General features: G+C 46.7%; 1 protein-coding gene across 3 annotated transcripts in view; it reads right to left on the bottom strand.

The window, feature by feature from the left end:
- The window catches only part of C2CD3 (C2 domain containing 3 centriole elongation regulator), a 53,650-nt gene that overhangs the window by 9,053 nt on the left and 21,471 nt on the right, over nucleotides 1-23,126 (bottom strand). For 2 of the 3 annotated variants that reach the window (XM_051608641.1, XM_051608642.1), the window contains exons 17-31: nucleotides 22,071-22,254; nucleotides 21,388-21,568; nucleotides 19,262-19,434; nucleotides 17,735-17,855; nucleotides 16,712-16,980; nucleotides 15,478-15,567; nucleotides 13,622-14,242; nucleotides 12,766-13,083; nucleotides 8,682-8,820; nucleotides 8,001-8,065; nucleotides 5,864-6,069; nucleotides 5,024-5,112; nucleotides 3,759-3,911; nucleotides 1,817-2,034; nucleotides 237-1,254 (exon numbers count right to left, since the gene is read on the bottom strand). In XM_051608641.1, coding sequence (XP_051464601.1) covers nucleotides 237-1,254; nucleotides 1,817-2,034; nucleotides 3,759-3,911; nucleotides 5,024-5,112; nucleotides 5,864-6,069; nucleotides 8,001-8,065; nucleotides 8,682-8,820; nucleotides 12,766-13,083; nucleotides 13,622-14,242; nucleotides 15,478-15,567; nucleotides 16,712-16,980; nucleotides 17,735-17,855; nucleotides 19,262-19,434; nucleotides 21,388-21,568; nucleotides 22,071-22,254 — 3,845 coding nt within the window. The remainder of the gene's footprint in view (nucleotides 1-236; nucleotides 1,255-1,816; nucleotides 2,035-3,758; nucleotides 3,912-5,023; nucleotides 5,113-5,863; nucleotides 6,070-8,000; nucleotides 8,066-8,681; nucleotides 8,821-12,765; nucleotides 13,084-13,621; nucleotides 14,243-15,477; nucleotides 15,568-16,711; nucleotides 16,981-17,734; nucleotides 17,856-19,261; nucleotides 19,435-21,387; nucleotides 21,569-22,070; nucleotides 22,255-23,126) is intronic. The other variant, XM_051608643.1, reaches the window with a different exon arrangement.

Genomic DNA, 23,126 nt, shown 5'->3' with positions numbered 1-23,126 from the left:
AAATGAAATAACTCTCAGGAATATATTGGTTATAAATGGTAAGGAAGTCATCACCACATGGTGTGAAATCCAACATAACCAGGATCTTCCAACACCCTCCCAGGCCACCAACTCCAGGTTCATTTAACAGGGCTTCACACAGGGGATTTCTCCTCCCTGAGGCCAGTGAGATTCTAACCAAGAAGACATGCTCCTCCAATGCAGTATGTGTTTAAGAAAAGAGAAAAGAAGGATACAAAAGCATTTTTGGTTTGACTGACTTTTCTGACTCTTCCAGTGGGTCTTCACTACTGTCATCAGAAAAGTTTTCACCATATCCTTCTGAGCCTGCTTGGGCTGACAGACTCTGAACACTGACCTCATCAGAGCCACTTTCTTCCTTGTCTTGATGATCCTCATTTGCAGCCTCACTGGTTCCCCCCTTCTCTCTTTCTGTGGTTTTTAAATCAGTTGAACCAACACCTGGAGGAGATTCCAGTAGTTCTTTTGAGCCTGCATGAAACTCTTCATCAGGTTTAGTGTCCACTGCTCTATCCCAATCACAACTTCCACCTTCTGCAGGGCCATCAGCTGTTTGAGACCCTTCTGGCAAATGAGCAGGCTGAAACTGCTCCTTCCCAGCTGTTTCTGTGCCACTGCTCAAGCTCTGAAAGCCTTCTGGTGCTGCCCAAGGACTGCTCTCCTCTGCGTGGAGAGAGCTAAGGGTGGTGAGCATGCTTGAGTTGTCACCTTGTAGGATGCCAGACAGGATGCTGCTCTGTCTGCTAGTTCCTCTTTGGAAACAACTTATATCCACCAAGCACTGATCTTCAGACCTGATGTCTGCAGTCTGATGATCTGCACCCTGCTCTGCTTCAGACACCACACTGGACCAGGGGCTGGTTTTGTCTGTCAGGGTTGTTAGTTCATTAAGAGTTCGTGGCTCTATAATGTCTTCTTCATAGTCCTCTTCGCTGTGGGGCTGGATGGCAAAAGCACCTTCACCTTCCTGGATGGAGTCTGGTGGCAAAGGACCTTCTCCTCCAGGGATAGCTTGGTCTAGGAACTCATGCAACATGTGTCTCTCAAACACAGATCTCCCAAAAGAACATGGCTGCTGTGTATCACTGCAGATGCTGGATGAGTCCAACTCCAGTTGGCCTTGAGATTCTTCTGTTCTAGCTTCTTCATCCTCCTGGTTGGGTCCCTGTGTAGCACCCACCTTCCTGTTGTTGTCCTGATGCACATTGGGAGATTCTTTGCTATTTTTAGTTTCTGATGATTAACAGAAAAGAGTATCAGTAAATGCAGGGAGCAACAATTCACCTTTTGTCTGATTTTTTGGGCTTTTTTCAGAAAGCTGTATGTAGAAACATACAATTGTTTTGGTTGGAAAAGACCCTTAAGATCACCCAGTCCAGGCATTAAGCCAGCCCTGCCAAGGCCACCCCTGCCCCGTGTCCCTCAGCACCATCTCCAGGGCTTGGAAACCCCTCCAGGGATGGGGACTCCCCCCCTGCCCTGGGCAGCCTGGGCCAGGCCCTGACAACCCTTGCCAGGAAGGAATTGTTCCCCAGATCCAACCTCAGCCTCCCCTGGCACAACTTGAGGCCGTTCCCTCTGGTCCTGTCGCTTGTTCCTGGGGAGCAGAGCCCGACCCCCCTGGCTCCAACCTCCTCTCAGGAGCTGCAGAGCCAGCAGGTCTCCCCTCAGCCTCCTTTGCTCCAGGCTGGACACCCCCAGCTGCTCCTCATGCTGATCACTGACACCAGGAAGATTCCAGGAGATACTTGAAGGCAGCTTCTGACCAAAAACTCCAAACCAAGTGACAACTCACCATGGATTAGGCTGCTGACCTGAGACACCAACTGACCAGATTTTTCCAAAATGCAGCATCTCTTGGGATTCACTTCTCTGCTCATCAAGCCCTGATGATCACTCTCTGGCTCCTCAGGTCTTGGTTTGGAGGTGCTACCATAACTGAAGTCAGGAAAAGACCTGGTCAGCTTCTGACTGAAGTATCTTTGAAGCTCATCCAGCTCACTCAAGTTTTTCCTGCAAACAATTTGGCAAGAGAAAAACAAACAACCCTGTGGCAGACTGGTTCTATTGGTGTCATTCCAGACAACAGCAGGTAAATATGGACAGGCAAGATTTAAGGGTTAGTGATGAAAACCAGATCAGAAGGTAAGTATTGAGGTTACTCTGTCTGAGCAAGAGGACAACACACCAGAACAAAGCTGAATTTGGTATGAAATTCAGGCTTGAAGTAAAAAAAAAAAAAAAAAAGAGCTAGTTTTAAACTTACTTTATCAAAGGAGCTGCATTTGAGGTGGCCTTCCAATAGAAGACATAAAGATAAGAATGTGAATTGATTTATGACTGAGCTTGATAAAAATCTGAGGATTTCCAGCTGCTTAAAATCTAAGGATTTTAAGATATTTTGCTTGTGGTAGCAGGGGAAGGGATGGAATGACTCAGAAAGTCTCTTTCAGTCCCATATTCCTACAGATAATATTTATTCAATCACAGAATCACAGCCTGGTTTGACTTGGAAGGGCCCTTCAAGATCATCCAGTCCCAACCCCCTGCCTGGGCAGGGACACCTCCCAGCAGCCCAGGCTGCTCCAAGCCCCATCCAACCTGCCCTTCAACACTGCCAGGGATGGGGCAGCCACAGCTTCCCTGGGCAACCTGGGCCAGGGTCTCACCACCCTCACAGCAAAGAATTTCTTCCTAATGTCTAACTTAAATCTCCCCTCTTCCAGTTTTGATCCATTCTCCCTTGTCCTCTCACTCCAAGCTCTTGTAAAATGTCCCTCCCCAGCTTTCCTGCAGGCCCTCTTCACATATTCTTCTTCCAAAACTCATATCTGAGTTAAACCTAGAATCTAGCCAGGAGAAAAAAAGCTTCTAAGTAAGGAGAAAGGCATCTTGTTAGGAAAGGACATGCTGTTTCATGCACCATGGAAACACCTACAGGCTTGTTCTTGTATCTGTGAAAACCAACCCAGAAGACTACTGGCTTAGTGTGGGTGGTGGTGCAGATGCACCATGATGGAGGAAGCAAAGCATTCAGTCCAGATTTGGAAGGACTTCTGGTGCTGGTTCCCTCCAGAGTCTCACAGCATGGCTAGAGCACTTCACTCCTGAGGCAGTTTGCCCCCCTCATCCCTGCTTTTCTTATCTCATCTCACCTCATCCTGCTGTATACCACACTGATACCCCACCAATACCTCTTATCCAGTTATTGTATATTCTAATTTTTATTCCCTTTTAAAATTGGATGCAAGAATTCATAGAATCATAGAACGTGTGGGGTTGGAAGGGACCTTTAAAGGTCATCTAGTCCAGCCCCCACTGCAGTGCACAGGGACCTTTTAACTAGATCAAGTTGCTCAGAGCCTGATCAAGCCTGACCTTGAATGTCTCCAGGATGGGGCCTCCACCACCTCTCTGGGCAGCCTGTTCCAGAGCTTCACCACCCTCATGGTAAAGAACTTCTTCCTGATACCCAACCTGAATCTCTCCTGCTCTACTTTAAGGCCATTGCCCCTGCTCCCATCCCTCCCTGCCCTTGTCCCAAGCCCCTCCCCAGCTTTCCTGGAGCCCCTTCAGGCACTGGAAGGTGCTCTCAGGTCTCCCTGGAGCCTTCTCTTCTCCACGCTGAACACCCCAACTCTCCCAGCCTGTCTTCCTATGACAGGTGCTTCAAGTTCAAGCTCTGCTTTGCAAACTTAGGGCTGTGAATGACCTCGCTGGCCACAGCTCTGCCTCACCTGAGAGCAGAGAGCAGAGAAGCACGTGATGACAGTGACAGTGGGTCCCCCTGGGCCTGCTGCAGGGACTCGTGGAACCGCCGCACGTTCTGCATGTGCTCCTCGTGCCGAGGTCTGTGTGTCCCAGGGGAACTGAGTCTGCTGGACACAGGCCTAGGTTGAACAACAGGAAACAGTCTGAAACCTCTGAGCGTGAGAGGTCTGCCAACCAGCAACATCCAACATGTTTAAATGCATGGAAGTGCCACTGATGGATGAAATGAGCTCCTTCAAATGTCATCAGGAATTATAGAATCACAGGATGGTCTGGGTTGGAAGGGACCTTAAAGATCATCCAGTCCCAACCCCTGCATGGGCAGGGACACTTCCCACTAGACCAGGCTGCTCCAAGCCCCATCCTCATCATCTGACCTCCTCATCAGACTTTCCCTCCAGTCCCTTCACCAGCCTCGTTGTCTCCTCTGGACCTGCTCCAGCACCTCCAGACCCTTCTTGCAGTGAGGGGCCCAGAGCTGCACCCAGGACTTGAGCTGAGGCCCCATCAGTGCTGAGCACAGGGGGAGAATCACCTCCCTGCTCCTGCTGGCCACACCACTCCTGATACAAACCAGGATGCCATTGGCCTCCTGGCCATCTGGACACACTGCTGGCTCATGTCCAACTGGTTGTCAACCAGTGCTCCCAGTTCCCTCTCTGCTGGGCCACTCTCCAGCCACTCTTCCCCAGCCTGTGGTGCTGCAGGGGGTTGTTGTGGCCAAAGTGCAGGACCTGGCACTTGGTCTTGTTGAACCTCATCCCATCTACCCAGCCTGCCCAGGTCCCTCTGCAGTGTCTCCCTGCTCTCCAGCAGGGATGTATCAGGAACGCTCTTTCCTCAGGCACACTTCTTATCCTCATGAAAAAGAAACCCAAACCCAACCCTGACTCTTATAAAGGCCTGGAAGAAGCACCTGCCAGTTTTAGCAATGTGAATTGTAGGTGTCAATCAGCATTGGTGTAAATCCTGGTGTAGAAGGGTGCAGATGAAAGACAGCAGGAACCAGAACATTCTGGGGTTTGTTGCAAAGTACCTGCCTCAGGATTTCTGTCTCCTGGGCCACCCTCTCACTGGGAAAGGGGATTTGATTTAATCTTTAAGCCCAAACACAGGGAAAGACCTTGGACAGGGTCCAATAGGTTTTTTTTCAGTAGAACCAACAGCCTTCAGATAGGTGGGTTTCTGAGTCCTGAGAAGAATCAAAATGGTTGAGACCCCCCAGCCTTACCGCTCTCGGGTGGGAAAAGTGCCTTCCTGTGACATCTGCTTGGAAAAGCTTGTGGCATTATTGGGGAATGCTGGAAAGCTGGGCTTGACCTAGAACACAGAGGAACACTGCACATGAGGCTCCCACAGCAAGAAAACAGAGAAATGAAAGGAGTATTTTGCTGAGCTAACAAACAAAACCTTCTGTTTTCTAAACAGTTTTAAATTTTTAAAAGGATTTTCCAGTCCTGAGCCAAAGTGCCATTCCTCAACATTCTTATTTTGGAGACATTTGTTAATTCCCCTCACACTACCAAAGAGTAAAGTGATGGAAAGCAGGTTACAGAGGTTCCAATACTCGTGTATGTCATAACCCAATGCAACTGACACGTCTATATAATAGGAAAAAAACAAACAAAAACAACACAAGAAATGGCAAATCTTCCAGAAAAATAACTTCTGCCAAATTAGAAATTTCCTAACCCACAAAAGGCTGAGTTAACCATCTGGTTTTGGGCAGCAGCTGCCACCCAAAGCAGCAAACAGAACAATGTCAGGCTCCCAGACATCCACAACTACCCAACATTCTCCTAATAATAAAAACCAACCCAAACACCCACGAAGGAACAAGAGTGAAGCCACTGGAGATGCTCATGACCTGGGTTTCAGTGAGTGCTGCACCCAGAGCTGCCCTGCAGCTACCATGGAAACACAGAGTTCTCAATCAAGAAATTAAGTGTTTCTGATACATTTACACAGACAGACCCATTTACAGTCCTGTGAATTTGATTTGTGAAGCCCCCAGAGCTGATGATGAGGACTCTAATCAGACGTGCAGAGGGGAGGGAACTGAAGGACTCACTGAAGAACCTGCTGGCTGGGTGCGGATCCTGGCCTGTCGTTCTTCCTTGAGATGATTGATGTTTTGAAGAGGGGAAACTGCTACTTTGATCTGCCCTCGACACTGCCCACTGAAATCTGTAATATTGTACCACCCACACACCAGCTGGAAGCCAGAAAGAAGAGGAGAAAGGTCCACTGAGGCAAATCCTATCACTCGTTCGGCGTCTGGGGAAGAAGAATATGAAGCATCTGTGAATTTCAACTGCCTGGAATTGAAACATTTTCAAGAATGCTAAAAATCAGTCAGTTACACAGGCCTTGAAATCTGCCTAGACTTTACAGGGAAAGACATAAAGCTGAAAAAAAACTGGTTTCAAAGATGACAGCTTTCATGAATCATAGAATGGTTTGGGTTGGAAAGGACCTTAATGATCATCTAGTTCCAAACCCTGGATGGGCAGGGACACCTCCCACCAGCCCAGGTTGCTCAGATCAAGTAAAGAGTGAAACAAAAAAAAAGTGGAGGAAAAGGAAAACAGAGATTAAGACAACAGAAACCAGACTTAGATTTTGTTTGTTAACATGCTTCAAACTAAGAGACTGGTGGTGTCTTGATTGAGAAGCAGGGAAAATTGTTTCATGCAATTAAACCAGCTTCCTCCCTATGGATTTGTCCATATTGTGGCTGTTGGTAACATTGCTGGTAACTGACAGCAGGGTGAGGGTCTTGCTGCAGGAGTAAGAAAGGACATGAGGGTTATGAACCCTCAGTGATACTTAATCAGAACTAGTTAAAAACTAGTTGTAATAAAGGGAAAAATACTCAGCTTGAAAATGGGCTGGAAATGAGAGACAATCAATGAACCTAGAAGCCAATCCAGGGAACTCTGAAAATGCATTTCATCTCCAGAATTGCATTCTCACTTCAGAAACTCTTCTTCCTTCCCTTTTCACTTTGCCAACACTTTGAAAAAAACTGATTTGTCATTACACTGTTGGATTTTTGTGCAACATTTTGTCTTTTCTGTCTTGTAAATTCACCTGAAGTACAGAACAAGCAATCCTATCCAAGAAGAAGATAAGATCTGGATTATTTTAGCAATTATATTCAGCTAAAAATGGCCCTCCAAGGAAAGATCAGGGCAGGGAGAGGGATTACCAGGAGAATCACTAGGTACAGACAGTACTCTGAGGACTACAGGGTGGCCAAGTTACATGGGAAGCTTATTTTGTAGCAAGAAATTAGCAGCTGAACCTTAACGCAAAAAAATAAAGAACCCCTGCAGTATTTTGGAGAAGAGAAGGCTCCAGGGAGACCTGAGAGCACCTTCCAGTGCCTGAAGGGGCTCCAGGAAAGCTGGGGAGGGGCCTGGGACAAGGGCAGGGAGAGATGGGAGCAGGGGGAATGGCTTTAAACAGAAAGAGGGAAGACTTAAGTTAAACATTAGGAATAAATTCTTCAGTGTGAAGGTAGAGACCCTGGCCCAGGTTGCCCAGGGAAGCTGTGCTTGCCCCATCCCTGGCAGTGTTGAAGGGCAGGTTGGATGGGGCTTGGAGCAGCCTGGGCTGCTGGGAGGTGTCCCTGCCCATGCAGGGGTGGGACTGGATGCTCTTTGTAGTCTCTTCCAACCCAAATCATTGCATGATTGTATGATTTTCAAGATCACAGCCCAGCAGTTTGAACTGAAGAAGCAGGGCTGTTTCCCCAGCAACAAACAAAATACTGGAGGATCTGGTTTGAAACCCAGAGCCTTCAGCTCCCCCAGTGAACACTGAGACTGGATCCAGGAGCAAGTTTTAAAACAGATCCATGCTACTATAAAACTCTTTGATTACAACTGGCAGAGACAACAAACAGGGTATGAAAGACACAGGAAAGAATTTCCTTAACTGGGAAAACCCAAACTGTAAAATACTGTCACTTTAAAAATGAAACTAAACCTTGCCAGAAGATTAATGGGGAAAAGGATGATGAGGGGCAGGAAATCAAGGGGTATTTCCCTCTAGCATTCTTCTGGTGCAAGGCAAAAAATATCTTTACAATTCTACTCTCCAATTTACTTAATAGAATTGACTTCACTTGTACTAAATACACATCACCCAAGGAAAGGGATGCAGGAAAAACACTGCTCTCAAAACCACACTGCAAACTTTACCTGCTTTATGCCACACTTTGAAGACCAAGGTTTGCTGTGGATCCAGCAGAAGCTCTTTGGATAATCTGTTAAGAACAAAAATAATAATATTTTATACAAAGTAGAAGAAAGAACAATTACAGTAAAATGCTTGTGAAGGTTCAATGCCACTGCATCTATCCAGACAATGGATTAAAACTGTAAGAGGAGAGATTTAAGTTGGACATTAGGAAGAAATTCTTTGCAGCGAGGGTGGTGAGACCCTGGCCCAGGTTGCCCAGAGAAGCCAGGGATGGGGCAGCCACAGCTTCCCTGGGCAACCTGGGCCAGGCTCTCCCCACCCTCACAGCACACAATTTCTCCCTCACATCTCAGCTCCAGCTCCCTCTGCCAGTTGGAAACCCTTCCCCCTGCTCCCATCCCTCCCTGCCCTTGTCCCAAGCCCCTCCCCAGCTTTCCTGGAGCCCCTTCAGGCACTGGAAGGTGCTCTCAGGTCTCCCTGGAGCCTTCTCTTCTCCAGGCTGAACACCCCAGCTCTCCCAGCCTGGCTCCAGAGCAGAGCTGCTCCAGCCCTTGGATCATCTTATAAAACATGGAAACAAGCATTTTTATTTGATAGTACATGGCCAGGAAGTAGAAAAGCACCAACTGGAGATGTCTTTTTCAGACCAAAGTGTGTCTGTGTGGGCCCATGACACTCACCTTGCTTCTTGCTGGAAGTCCCAGACTGGTGAGTCTGTATTTTCTATTATTGATGTGGTTATTGGAGCATCTGCACCAGCAACAGCAAAAGAGACACAGCTACTGGGTGCTGCTACTTCACGTTCTGTCAGAGGACTCCCTAAAATTATACAGAATCAAATACAGATTTGTTATTAATTAAAAAATACAACACGTAGAAGCAGTTTGGCAATTAAAAACAGATCATTAACAAAAAAATTCCCCATCTAGGAAACACTCCTTTTCTTTGGTGGAGCTGAAAATATATTTACAGTAAGTGTATATATTAAATGAACCTTTTGCAGAGCAGAAACTGGAATATTCAAGGGAGAAATGGAAAACTCATTTGCCCAGGATCATCTGAGAAGTCAGAGGCAAAGCCAGGAATAAAATCCAGGTCCCCAGGACCCTCTCCCAGTGACTGATCTGCCATTCCATGCTGGACCACAGAGTTGGGCAATCCTAGTTGCAACCACAGAAAATATCCAGCATTACAAAAAGCAGTGTGACTTCCAAGCTGGATTGCTGAGAGGAAACTCATGTGTTGACTGAAAAAGAAAACAGCCCCCATGAGAGTAATACCCAAGATTAAATAAATTTGGTTTATAGCCTCTCTCATCTCTAAAAGACTGAAAGAGTTGGAGAAAATATTCCTGCAAGGCAGGAACAAGTACCACCCTCATCTGCCATGAAGGTTTAAATCCAGAGGAAAAAGCAGTAGTTACAATTTTATTTCAAATTCTTGCTGGCTTCCCTCCTATTTTTTTCCACAGCTCTTCACAACCATTGGAGAAACACGAGTTCAATTGTCACAGTTCCCTGTGTGTTCCCATGTTACCTGCCCTGAGCAGGGCTGGAGCACATGGGGAGTAAAATACCTGCCACTGTTCCTACTTGGAGTGTATGTGTGTTCCTGCCAGTTCTGCTCCTGCCCCAGCAGGAAATGTGAGACAAGAAAGTAGCACAGATGAAGCCTCAATATTTTGCCCCAAACATCAATGTTTATATGATTCTATGAAACAGATCAGTGCAGGTCAGTGCTGATACGGAATCATGGAATCATTTAGGGGGGTTGGAACTAGATGATCTTTAAGGTCCCTTCCAACCCAAACCAGTCTGTGACTCTACATCAGAGTTCAGGAGGGAAAAAAATCAATGACCTTTGTTCCTAGTTCAGGGAGCAGGAGGCAGGCTGTAATTAAATTGTCCTTACTATGTTCTGGAGTCCTCAATAAAAAAAGGACATGGAGCTGTTGGAGAGAGGCCAGAGGAGGCCCCGGAGATGCTGGGAGGGCTGGAGCAGCTCTGCTCTGGAGCCAGGCTGGGAGAGTTGGGGTGTTCAGCCTGGAGAAGAGAAGGCTCCAGGGAGACCTGAGAGCACCTTCCAGGGCCTGAAGGGGCTCCAGGAAAGCTGGGGAGGGGCTTGGGACAAGGGCAGGGAGGGCTGGGAGCAGGGGGAAGGGTTTCCAGCTGGCAGAGGGAGCTGGAGCTGAGATGTGAGGGAGAAATTCTGGGCTGTGAGGGTGGGGAGACCCTGGCCCAGGTTGCCCAGAGAAGCTGTGGCTGTCCCATCCCTGGCAGTGTTGAAGGGCAGGTTGGATGGGGCTTGGAGCAGCCTGGTCTGCTGGGAGGTGTCCCTGTCCATGCAGGGGCTTGGAACTAGATGATCTTGAAGGTCCCTTCCAACCCAAATCATTGCATGATTCTGTGAGTTCAGGAAGCAAGCAGTAAAACACAAGAGCTTTAACCCCAGGGCACCTCCTGCATGACATGGTCCTGACTGGCAGTGTAAGGTGCCAGCTGCTGCCCCATGGCTGAAGAATTTCTGGAAACACATTATTGACATTATTCTGAAAGGGACAGTTTTCACATGGAAAAGACAAGGGGTCATGTGCACAAGTTGCTCCTGGGGAGATTCCCATTGGACACAAGAGGGAAATATTTTCCCATCAGGACAGTCCAACATTGGAACAGTCTCCCAAGGGAAGTGGTGGATTCCCCCACATTGGGCAGTTTGAAGCCTCAGCTTGACAGGGTGCTGAGCCACCTCAGATCAACTGGAGGTGTGCCTGGATGGTCCTTAAGGTCCCTTCCAACCTGGCATTCTTTGTAATATGATAAAAGTCTCTGTAAGGAGCAGAGAAGCCAGGATTGGGAAGGGAAACTCCTTCCCTTTTGCTAGGGATGATCTTCCATTGATAAACCCATGGACCCACATCCCAGTGAGGATGAAGCTTGAACCCCTTCACTTCTGGTTTGTAGCTGCTCTGTAGGGAGAGAACAAGTTAGAACCAAGAGAAAAAGACTTGTTGGTTTGAGCTTCTACATGTTGTGGAACTCCTGCATTTTTACAGAATTGATTTCAATCCTTCCCAACATTATGAAATTTAGGCTATTTCTTTTCTTTATATTATTTGGAAGATGCAGAAGAAGAGAAAAGTTTTGTCAAGACCATGAGAAACAAGAAGAGGCCTGGGGAAATATTTTGTATCTTCACTCAATTTCTGAAAACTGTGTATCTTAAGCAATTCTTCCAAAATTGCAGGAAGTTTATCATCCATAATATACTGGGCTAGAAATGTAATCTAGCCTTTTTATCTGTAATACAATCATTATACCATTGTTATCATGAAGAATGAAAATTCTTCTTGGAACCAGTTTATGTGGCACTTGTTTCAGTGCACTGGTTGCCTCTCAGCTACTTCCAAAACCCCTTAAAATGTTAAGTTGTTGGAAGATTGTTGGGGATGAAAATAGCTTGATGATAGAGTACTACAATTTAGCATGATTGTAGAATATTAGAATTGTGTGAATGCTTTAAAATTAGGTTGAATTAAAACTTGCTTAGCATGAGTGACTGGAGAGCTGAGGCTTTAAGCAACAACTATAACTGAATTTAAAGTTGAAACTTTGTTTAGTAATGATGAAAAGACAGCAAAACTAGTCAAAACCAATGGAAAACTATTACTCAAAAGGACTTCTTCACAACAAAAGGTTTGCTAAAGGAAACTCCAGTTTAAGGAAGAAGCCTATAGGGGAGTCATAATTACTCACACTTAAATTGTGGCTTATATTTGACTCTTTTAGTTGTGTTATCACCCCATAAAATGCTGAGTGTTCCTTTCTGGTGCATCACCTGGACTGTGAAACAGTTGATCTTAGCAGACACATTGCCCATAAACTCTCCTTGGGTCAGTTCCTTACTCCTGTTTTTATGTGGGCTCTGTGCAATGGCCCAAACAGGATCAGATCATGTAAAGTGCTGAGCAAACACAAAGTGATCAACTCTTGCTCAAGGTGAAGGGTAGAGCACCTGGTGTGTTTTAAAGGGCTTCACTCATTAATTAACAGATTAATTCACAGAGTGCAACTTGAGGGAAAAACAAAAGGCTCCACAAACCAACAAATTCACCAAGTGTGTCACATTGCTGCACATCAAGAACCAACCATCACCTGCTAGGAAGGAATATCTTAATATGCTTAGCATTAATTTAAAAACAAAAAGCAATTCTTTGGTGACCCTCAGCAGAGCAAGGAGCCAGCAGGCTGTAATTCCCACTCTGGGCTGTGGGAAGGAGCATGGCAAGGCTGGCTGAGCTCAGACTGCTCTGCCCTTCATTGCCCTTCCTCACTGCTGGGCCTGGCAACCTCCAGACAGCTCGAGGAAATCAGCTTTCCAAAGTGATTAAGTGCTCAAAATGCTAATTTGCCTTTGAGATACAAGTGTCTGGGGGGTTCAGTTATTCAGATAATGCTTAACTTCAGAAGTCACCTGCCATCTGTAACAGTGGGCATTATATTATTTATCTTTTGGATTTTATTAATAGAGGAAGGTTGAAGAGTTGCACCTCCTGCTTCCCCTGGACTTAGACAATGCTGCAATGCTCTTGGGGCTGCAACACCACAAAGCCAGTTTGAAAATGCATCACATCCTTTTACTGTGCCAGAGGAAGTTGGAGGCGTTGTTTTAGAGAAAACAGAAGAGGTGAAGAAAGGGAGAAGAGAGAAAGAAGAGAGAGAGAGGAAGAGAGAACAGAAAACAGAAAAAGGAAGATGGTGGTGTTACCTTTTAAACTTAGATGCATGGCTCTTTCCACAAGGATATTGACAGCAACTGTGTTTTCCAGAAACATCAGGTCTTCTTCTTGTGGGTTCCCATTGGTGATTTCTGAACTGACAGGATCCAGCTTCTGACTCTGATCTTCAGAGACCTGTTGGTTCAGACCAGGGGCTTTTTCTGTGTCTTCATCTTCACTGCTGCTGATCTCCTCAGCACAGGGAGGTCTGCTGGGCAGAGCAGCAGAAGTGGAAGAAAGGACGACGTGAACATGCAGAGCAGCTCCTGCCAGGTTTGCAGCATTGCATCTGAACAGAGGATACACCCCTGCAAGAGAATTCACAACCAACTGCTGAACAAGCTAAAGAAAGCTTAGGATCTTGGACTTTGGACAAGGGCTTGTAGTGAGAGGACAAGGGGGAATGGATTAAAACTGGAAGAGGGGAGATTTAGGTGAGATATTAGGAAGAAATTCTGTGCTGTGAGGGTGGTGAGACCCTGGCCCAGGTTGCCCAGGGAAGCTGTGGCTGCCCCATCCCTGGCAGTGTTGAAGGGCAGGTTGGATGGGGCTTGGAGCAACCTGGGCTGGTGGGAGGTGTCCCTGCCCATGCAGGGGTTTGGAACTGGATGATCTTGAAGGTCCCTTGTAACCCAAACCATTCTATGAGTCGATGAAAGCAACTGGTACAGTTCATTACAGCAGAGATCAGACCAGCAGAATGAATTTTGGATTTCAATCTAATATCTATCCATGGTACCACCCAGCATACTGGTAGAAATATCTGATTGGAAAGGTTCAAAACAATGGCCAATTCCTCAGACTGGGTAGATCATCTTCCTAGTAGCAAAGGAACTAGGAACTTACCACTAACACTCCGTGTTGTCCTTGACCCCCCTGCTAATGCTGCGAGGTCAACGTAGGCAGATCCAATCAGTCTGTCAGTATCAAGGGGTCTTTCCACATGATCTTCTTTGCTGTATGCCCACCACACCTGGATTTCTAACTTCTCCTCTTGGAGGAACCAAAGGAGTCCTGGGCTCCTTTGGAGAGTCACTTTGTTTGGTTTCTTAAAGTTCACTGTCACGTTCTTGGTGTCCTCGCTCAGTTTTGGTCTCCTGAGCTCAGTCCACGTGGCTTCCTGATTAAACAGCTTATACCTGAGGTAGCAACAAGTGTTTTTGTTCAGGTGTGTCTGGCCTGTCAGCAGCACAGAACGGATTGGCAGCCACACTCGTGGGGTTGAGATGGTGACAGTGACTGGAGTGGCACTCTGCTCCCACCCGTTGCCTTCATCCATGCTGTCCTCATGGCTCTCCTCACTGCTCCATCCCAAAAGCCTGGCAGCCTCCCAGACACGCTCCCTGTCATCCTGGTGAGCAAAGGTGACAGAAAGTTCCAGCCCACCCACGATGGTCTGCATGATGCTTGTGCAGTGGGAGGGGATTAAATCTTCAGAGAGGGTAACTGGGTACCAGCCTGAAATGCCTTCAGGAGAAAAGACCATCATTAGACTTTGAAAAAAAGCAGTACAAGATTTTTCTGCTCTCTGGTTGTGAGTCAAGGATCAGAACTTGAGGTGTTTATTTCCTGGAATTGGTCAAATCATTTTTAACCTGAAAATGCACCAAACTGTTAGACCTTTGGAACAGTTCTGATCCCAAAGGCATTTTACTTTTAATTTCACTAATGATAATCATTTAACAATAAAACTACATCCTGTGAATTTCCAATTATAAAATTCCACAAATCTCCAATTTAAACATTTGTAATTCTCCTCCCCCCCCCCCCCCCTCTCTTTCCATTAAAAAATAAACTCAAAAGAAAATGACCAGGATACTGAAATTAAAGCAGAGATAACCAAGGGAATCAGGAAAATATCATTATTACAAGACTAACCATCACAAACTAACACTAGATGAGGAGATATGATGCATTCAATTAAAAAAAATAACTAATCCAACTGCTTTCTAACCTTATCCAAACCTCTGTTTTCAGCTTTGGTATCTGAAAAGTGATCAGTGTTCTGCCACTGAACACAACTCTTGGGCTTTCCATCTTATGGTAGGAAGGTACCAGACCCTCCAGTGCCTGAAGGGGCTCCAGGAAAGCTGGGGAGGGGCTTGGGAAAAGGACAGGGAGGGTTGGGAGCAGGGGGAAGGGTTTCCAGCTGGAAGAGGGGAGCTGGAGATGAGATGTGAGGGAGAAATTCTGGGCTGTGAGGGTGGGGAGAGCCTGGCCCAGGCTGCCCAGGGAAGCTGTGGCTGCCCCATCCCTGGCAGTGTTGAAGGGCAGGTTGGATGGGGCTTGGAGCAGCCTGGGCTGCTGGGAGGTGTCCCTGCCCATGCAGGGGGTTGGAACTAGATGATCTTTAAGGTCCCTTCCAACCCAAACCATTCTGTGATTCTAAAACAGCACTGAATAAAACACTAGGGAGGTGTGCTGGGTTTAGCTGGGAGAGAGTTAAATTTCTTCATAGTAGCTTCAGAATATTTATTCAGCTACTGTACATCCTACACACTCAAAACAGATCTTCAAAAAACCACCTTTACATGAGTTTTCTAACACAGGCTTTCAAATGTAGACACATGCAATGTCTGAAAGGACTTTGGTCTTAAAAAAACCCAACACAACCCTTAAGAAAAACACAACATGGGAATGAAAATTGTTTACAGCAATTAGCATTTACCCAGAAAGTCAGCAGCATAATGCTGCTGTGTTACCTGATCTCCTTCTCAGCAGGTCTCTGGTTGGAACTGTGACTGTCCCAAGAAGATAATCTCTTGCTGTCCGAGCTGCCAATGTCTCAGGGGCTGCAAAATAAGTAATTTTGTAAATAAATCAAAATGGAACACAAGATTCCCCTCGTGGTGAAGAGAGCCAATAGTATCCGAGGGTACATTAAGAACAGTGTGTCCAGCAGGTCCAGGGAGGTTCTCCCCCTCTACTCTGCCCCAGTGAGGTCACATCTGGAGTATTGTGCCCAGTTCTGGGCTCCCCAGCTCTAGAGGGACAGTGGAGGCAGTAAGACACACGCACACACAAAGGCAGGGAGCTCCAAGAGCCAAGAACTAACACTGGTAATTGCATTATCTTGGTATTTAAGAGGTGATCTTGACCACCTGGAGTCTTAGAAACATTAACTCTTTGCACAATGGGAACAGTATCTCCCACAGCCTCTTTGAAAACAGTTTAGCTAATTACACCAATTAGCAACTGCACAACAAAGTCTCTGGACACATCCAAGATCAGGCTGGACGGGGCTCTGAGCAACCTGATCTAGTGCTACCCCACCTGGAGCACTGTGTCCAGCTCTGGAGTCCTCAACACAAGAGGTACATGGACCTGCTGGAACCTGAGTCTAGAGAAGGGCCACAAAAGCGATCTGAGAGCTGGAGCAGCTCTGCTCTGGAGCAGGCTGGGAGAGTTGGGGTGTTCAGCCTGGAGAAGAGAAGGCTCCAGGGAGACCTGAGAGCACCTTCCAGTGCCTGAAGGGGCTCCAGGAAAGCTGGGCAGGGAGGGATGGGAGCAGGGGGAATGGCCTTAAACTAGAGCAGGGGAGATTCAGGTTGGGTATCAGGAAGAAGTTCTTTACACTGAGGATGGTGAAGCTCTGGAACAGGCTGCCCAGAGAGGTGGTGGAGGCCCCATCCTGGAGACATTCAGGGTCAGGCCTGACCAGGCTCTGAGCAACCTGATCTAGTTACAAAGGTCCCTGTGCACTGCAGGAGGGGCTGGACTAGATCACCTTCAAAGGTCCCTTCCAACCCCACACATTCTATGATTCTAGTGGAAGATGGCCCATTGCAGGGGTGTTGGACCAGATGATCTTCAGAAGCTCCTTCCAACCAAACCATTCTATGATTCTATGAATAGTCTCTCTTCTAAACTAAACATTAAGGGCACTGGATCATTCTGGAACAGCATTCAGTGATTGTAATCACTTGTCCTCCTTACCTGACTTGGTGCTCTGATGGTAGATAGAGAAGATGATTTGGGCAGCCTGCAGGACTTCCCCCAGACAAGAGGCTTCTCCACTGCTTTTCTGAATGATGAGGTTACACGGAAATAGGACACGATGCTCAAACTCTGGGCAGAAGGTGTGAGCCACAGCTCGTGTGCAGTGTCTCTCTGCCTCAGACAGGAAGGAGAGGTGCACAGAGACATAAGCATTAACTCCCACACCTGTGTAGTACTGGAGTGAAGGGTTCTTCTGTGCCACAGCTCTTCATTTAGTATGCAAAAAGAAAAGAAGAAAGAGAAATAATATAATGTACAGGGCCACAAAGATGATGTGAAACAGGCTGGAGCAGCTCTGCTCTGGAGACAGGTTGAGAGAGTTGGGCTGTTCAGCCTGGAGAAGAGAAGGCTCCAGGGAGACCTGAGAGCACCTTCCAGTGCCTGAAGGGGCTCCAGGAAAGCTGGGGAGGGGCTTTTCAGCAGAGACGGCAGTGATAGGACAAGGGATAATCGTTTTAAACTGAAAGAGGGGAGATTTAGCTTAGACATCAGGAAGAAATTCTTCCCCATGAGGGCAGGAAGGCACTGGAACAGGTTGCCCAGGGAGGTTGTGGCTGCCCCATCCCTGGAGGTGTTCAAGGGCAGGTTGGATGGGGCTTGTGCAGCCTGGGGTGGTGGGAGGTGTCCCTGCTCATGGCAGGGAGGCTGGAACCTGATGATCTTTAAGGTCCCTTCCAACCCAAACCATTCTATGATTCTATGATAAACTAACTAGTAAATAAAATATTTTCCTTATAATCTTGATCCTTCAGCAGGAAGAATGCTGCTTAAGGGACAAAAATAACCCCTGATGTTCTTTATAAAGTTATATTCACTTCTGATCAGAACCCAGTTTGAATCTTGGTCTCCGCAGATGGAAAGCTGGCCAGTTACAGTTTGTTCTAATCTCATGTCTCAGGCTGCTGCCTCCAGATAAAGCTATTTTAAGAAAAAAATCTTCCTTTTGGGATTAGGCTTTACCTGGCTGCTGCCTGCAAACCAGCTGCCCTGTGTATTTGTACAGAAAGAGAAACAGCTTGAGCAGCTATTCCTGCTGCTGCTTTCAGGGATCGTTGGTATCTCACATTCACATTGAGCAAGCCTGGATTTAAATGAAAGAAAGAAAGAAATGGTCAGCTTTTTGTAGTCACAGCCAATAAAATCAATACTTAGATTTACCTCTTAACACAAAACTTGCTCAATTCATGCAAAAAAAATAATTCCATATGAAATCCCCTGAGAATGACTGTGCAAGACAGAATCATGGAATTGTAGAATGGTGATGGTTGGAAGGGACCTTAAAGATCATCTAGATCCAACCCCCTGCATGGGCAGGGACACCTCCCACCAGCCCAGGCTGCTCCAAGCCCCATCCAACCTGCCCTTCAACACTGCCAGGGATGGAGTAGCCACAACCTCCCTGGGCAACCTGTTCCAGTGCCTTCCTACCCTCATGGGGAAGAACTTCTTCCTGATGTCTTACCTAAATCTCCCCTCCTCCAGTTTTCATCCATTACCCCTTGCCCTCTCAGTCCCTGCCCTTGTCCCAAGTCCCTCCCCAGCTTTCCTGGAGCCCCTTCAGGCCCTGGAAGGTGCTCTCAGGTCTCCCTGGAGCCTTCTCTTCTCCAGGCTGAACACCCCAACTCTCCCAGCCTGGCTCCAGAGCAGGGCTGTACTTCAGCCAGAATTACACTGTGATACAGAAGGCATAGAAGGAAATTTTAAGGACTGCCTCCTGTGACCTGAGCACAGTCACATCAGATGGTCTTTAATGTCTCCCTCTCACCGGAAAATTTGTGGCACAGTGAAACTAGGAGAGGGTGTTTAACTCAGCCACGCCCTCATGTGTGTGTTCACTTTAGGACTTCTAAATTATCCTACAGCAGTATTTCAACACAACTTTTTCACAGCACTGCAGTGAGAAAAACTCCAGAGACACTTGCTTCACCTGGCTAAGCTATTACACAATACACAGACTCAACTCCCTCTCCAGCCCCAGCTTTTTTTACAGCCATTTTTTCCAAGAAGCTGCCTCAGATTTCCATGGTGGTGTTCCCAGAGCTGATGTTTGTATCATGTGAAAGAACCACGAGAGAACAGAGATGTTGGGAGGATAGAGCAGGGCTGGACTAGATGATATTTAGAGGTCCCTTCACATTCTATGATTCCATGATTCTATGCTTCTGCTCACACCACATGCCATAAACAGCACTTCTTCAGTTCTCCCATTTCCTCCCTTACATGGGAAGCTTAACTGTGGCTTATTTGGCAACTAAGCAGATCAATCCACAGGGAGAGCTTTTTTTAAACCAGTTAGGAGTTGGAGGGTTGCTCCTGTTTAACCACTGATTCTTCACTAGGCTTGGTGACAGTGAAAGCTGGGAGGGAAAAATACTCAGGGCTGGTATCAATTTCCAACCCAAATACATCTTCTCATTTCTCTTGGCAGCAAACACCCAGACTTTTTCACTTTTAAATATAAAATGAAACCCCACAAGCCTTCCTTACCTGAAGACTGCAGGTGGAATTCCCCTGAGGAATCAGTTCTAGGAACCAATGGAAGGTTAAAAGTCTGTATCCCCGTTTCTTCCCGATGCTGCAGAGTCACCATGGCACAGAGGTGGGACAAAGGCAAGGTCCCTTTAGCAACCATCTGGTCCCTGACATTGGGGTAATAATACCTGGTAAGACACAAAGAAGCAGCATCAGTCATGCTGGTTTGATGATGAGAAATGATCATTATTTCTCTCAAGACTGTGCATGAGTCAGCTTTGTGTGCCTTCAAACACTAGTCTGACAGCGAAGGGATGAACTCCAGTAAGTGAATTACCAGGAAAAAAACCAGTAGGTGCTCAGGGAGATAATGCTAGAAATGTAGTTCTGAACTAGTCAGACTGAGTTAACCAGCAGAAACTCTAAACTGGCACCCCAAAGAAAGAACAAGAGAAGGATCTAGCAGGAAATATTATCTACTCTCAATTTCCATTAATAAATAGGGCAACAAAGATGATTATGGGGTTGGAGCATCTCCCTGATGAGGAAAGGCTGGGAGAGCTGGGACTGCTCAGCCTGGAGAAGAGAAGGCTGAGGGGAGACCTTCTGAATGCCTGGCAGTATCTCAGGGTGGGTGCAGGAGGATGGAGCCAGACTCTGCTCAGCAGTGCCCAGGGACAGGACGAGGGGCAACGGGCACAAGCTGGAACATGGGAAGTGCCCCTGAAAGATGAGGGAAAACTTCTTGCCTGTGAGGGGGACAGAGCCCTGGGACAGGCTGCCCAGGGAGGGTGTGGAGTCTCCTTCTCTGCAGATATTCCAGCCCCTGGATGCAGCCCTGGTTGATGTGCTCTGGGTGATCCTGCTTTAGCAGGGGAGTGGGACTAGATGATCTCCAGAGGTCCCTTCCAACTGACAATTCCGTGAATAAAAGTGCAACTTGCAGATCACATTTGTGGCACCAGTTGTGAGCATAAAAAATTACTTTAGACTGTTTCTTACTGTGCTCCTTGGCTTGAGACTCATCCCAAAGTGAGTTTTGGCACTGTGCCTAGTGAACAACAGGTAGGCCACAGAAAGGCACCCACTGGCTTTTCAGCAGCAGCAACTGAGTAACGTGGAAGTGCCACAGACTTGTGTTTCCCCATCCATTTTGGGACAAATCCTCAACATGAATAGATTGTTTGAGTCTTGGGTAGAGCACTGCCTGAGCAGCAGTCCCAGTATCTTGGAATATTACACCTGTGGGTTTTCTACTTTTCCCCCACACACACTTCTAGGGATAATTCAAGATGCTGACAGCATCATAGCAAGAACTCTCTGAGCTGGAATCCAGCAGTCAGTGTCTGAGCTCCTTCCCAATAACAAGGATCCCTTGGGAGGCTTTTTCCATTTCAATTACTGCAAACTGGTTGTTTACAGAATTCTCAAAAGGTTTTCAGCTCAGGAATGTGCTCCTTTCACCTAAAACAGCCTGAATTTACCAGCTACTATCAGTGAGTGGTCAGGCCAAAAATCACCCTCAGGAAACTGAGATGAAATGCCAGGTAATAAAAATTGGTCACTTTAACGACTCTGGTCTTTACCAAGATTAATGTAAACTCATCCAGCATGTAATACTTCTGCTGTAAACTTGCAAATTTTAAACAGCTTGGTTTGTTTATCAAGCACCTGTCTTCATGGTCTCCGCTTTCCCTTACTACAAACTACAATTTGAACTCACAAACATGTTATAGTCCATTCTGTTGTACTTGGTGACTTGTATTAGGGAAAAAAAAAAAGCCTCAAAACAATGAAATTATACTGCCAAGGTGCTATTAAATACAAGTTAGATGTACCAAGGGTTTAAACACTACTTTTAGATCACTATGCTGATCATAAATGGAAGAAAGCAAACTAAGAGCACACACTTTCTTGTGAAGTTGTAAGAAGAAAACAGTGGCACTACTGGGGGGAAAAAAAAGGCTCATGTGTCTTGAAGTGCAAACTTGAATGCAAATATTCATCATCAAAGGCTAATGAGCTCACCATTTTTTCACTTCTTATTAAATATCAATCCCCGGGGTTAAGATTTTACAACACCAGATACGTCTCTATCTTATCGATCTGACATCTGCAAAGAAGAGGATGTTGCTCTCTACCTGCACCAGACTTCAAACTGGATTCCTCCTCCAGCTGCTCCTGGTGCCATAAATGCACCCACCAGGAGTCTCTGGACTGGGACAGCAGCAGGAACCAAGAAGGAATGACGGTGCTCATCACTGAAGAGGGGATCAGGGACGCACAAAGCGGTTGCTGTGCGGAACGGCCTTAAGTCGATGCCTACAAGTCAAACAGAGTTAGTTACAAAGGGTTGTATTGGGGGTTTCACAGAATCACAGACTGGTTTGGGTTGGAAGGGACCTTCAAGATCATCTAGATCCAACCCCCTGCATGGGCAGGGACACCTCCCAGCAGCCCAGGCTGCTCCAAGCCCCATCCAACCTGCCCTTCAACACTGCCAGGGATGGGGCAGCCACAGCTTCCCTGGGCAACCTGGGCCAGGCTCTCCCCACCCTCACAGCCCAGAATTTCTCCCTCACATCTCATTGCCCAGAGAAGCTGTGGCTGCCCCATCCCTGGCAGTGTTGAAGGGCAGGTTGGATGGGGCTTGGAGCAGCCTGGGCTGCTGGGAGGTGTCCAGGCCCACGGCAAGGGCTTGCAACTAGATGATCTTTCCGGTCCCTTCCAACCCAAACCAGTCTGAGATTCTGCGAGAAGACACCTAAACAATATTTAACTAAAGCAATGCTCTAAATAAGGATGGATTATAAACTAAACTTACCACCCTCGTGCAATTCAGTCCCTTGCAGGGCACCACAACCTGTCTCTTGAACAGGGAAATAGTACTGCACGTAGCAGTCAGCCTCCCCCCAGACAGTGGACTGTAAGGGAGTGAGGCCTTTCACACTCTCCACATGGATCTCAAACACATGCTCCATCAGGTCTTCCCCTTCTTGCTCTGACTGCTAGGAAAACAAAGGAAATCCACATGGAAAGGAGAACTCTTTGGGAAGAGACAGGAGGCAGAACCACTACTGGCTATATATTTCACAGAAACATCAAAAACTTGATAGTATTTTTTTTTCTGCAAAAGCCCTAAAAAACACATAAAAAGCATGAAAGATCCTACATGTCCATCTCCAAAGATGGTGGTAAATCCTGGATGGTACAGAATAAAGCTGTGAGAATTAAGATTTTTGTGTCATTTTGGTTGGGTTTTTTTAATGCACTTGTCATGTAAATAGAAGCATTGGATAAGCAGGGCAGTGAAAGGGGCAATAATGTCAATGCTGGGGAGGTAAAACGGGTAAGGAAACAGTACAACAATATAGAATCATAGAATATCTTGGGGTGGAAGGGACCTCTAAAGTCATCTAGTCCAACCCCCCTACAATAAGCAGGGACATCTCACACTAGATCAGGTTGCTCAGAGCCCCATCCAGACTGACCTTGAATGTCTCCAGGGATGGGGCCTCCACCACCTCTCTAGGCAACCTGTTCCAGTGATCCCCCACCCTCATCTTAAAGGACTTTTTCCTCATGTCCAACCTAAACTTCCCCTTCTCTAGCTTGAAACCATCACCCCTTGTCCTATCCTTACATGCCCTTGTGAACAGCTCCTCCCCAGCCTTCTCATAGGCCCTTTTCAGTTATTGGAAGGCCAATATAAGGTCCCCCCAAGTCTTCTCTTCTCCAGGCTGAGCAACCCCAACTCCCCTCTATGATTCTGCAAATAATGTAACATTTTAAAACAAAATTGGCTACAGCATCAAAAGAGATTGGGGATCACTGGTAATGAACCCACAGGTAAAATATTTGTCATGTGTCCCTGCCAGCG

Source organism: Apus apus, chromosome 1, assembly GCF_020740795.1.
Source record: "Apus apus isolate bApuApu2 chromosome 1, bApuApu2.pri.cur, whole genome shotgun sequence".
Taxonomy (NCBI): Eukaryota; Metazoa; Chordata; class Aves; order Apodiformes; family Apodidae; genus Apus; species Apus apus.
Note: the sequence above shows the minus strand (reverse complement) of the source record. Positions and strands in the feature narration are given on the sequence as shown.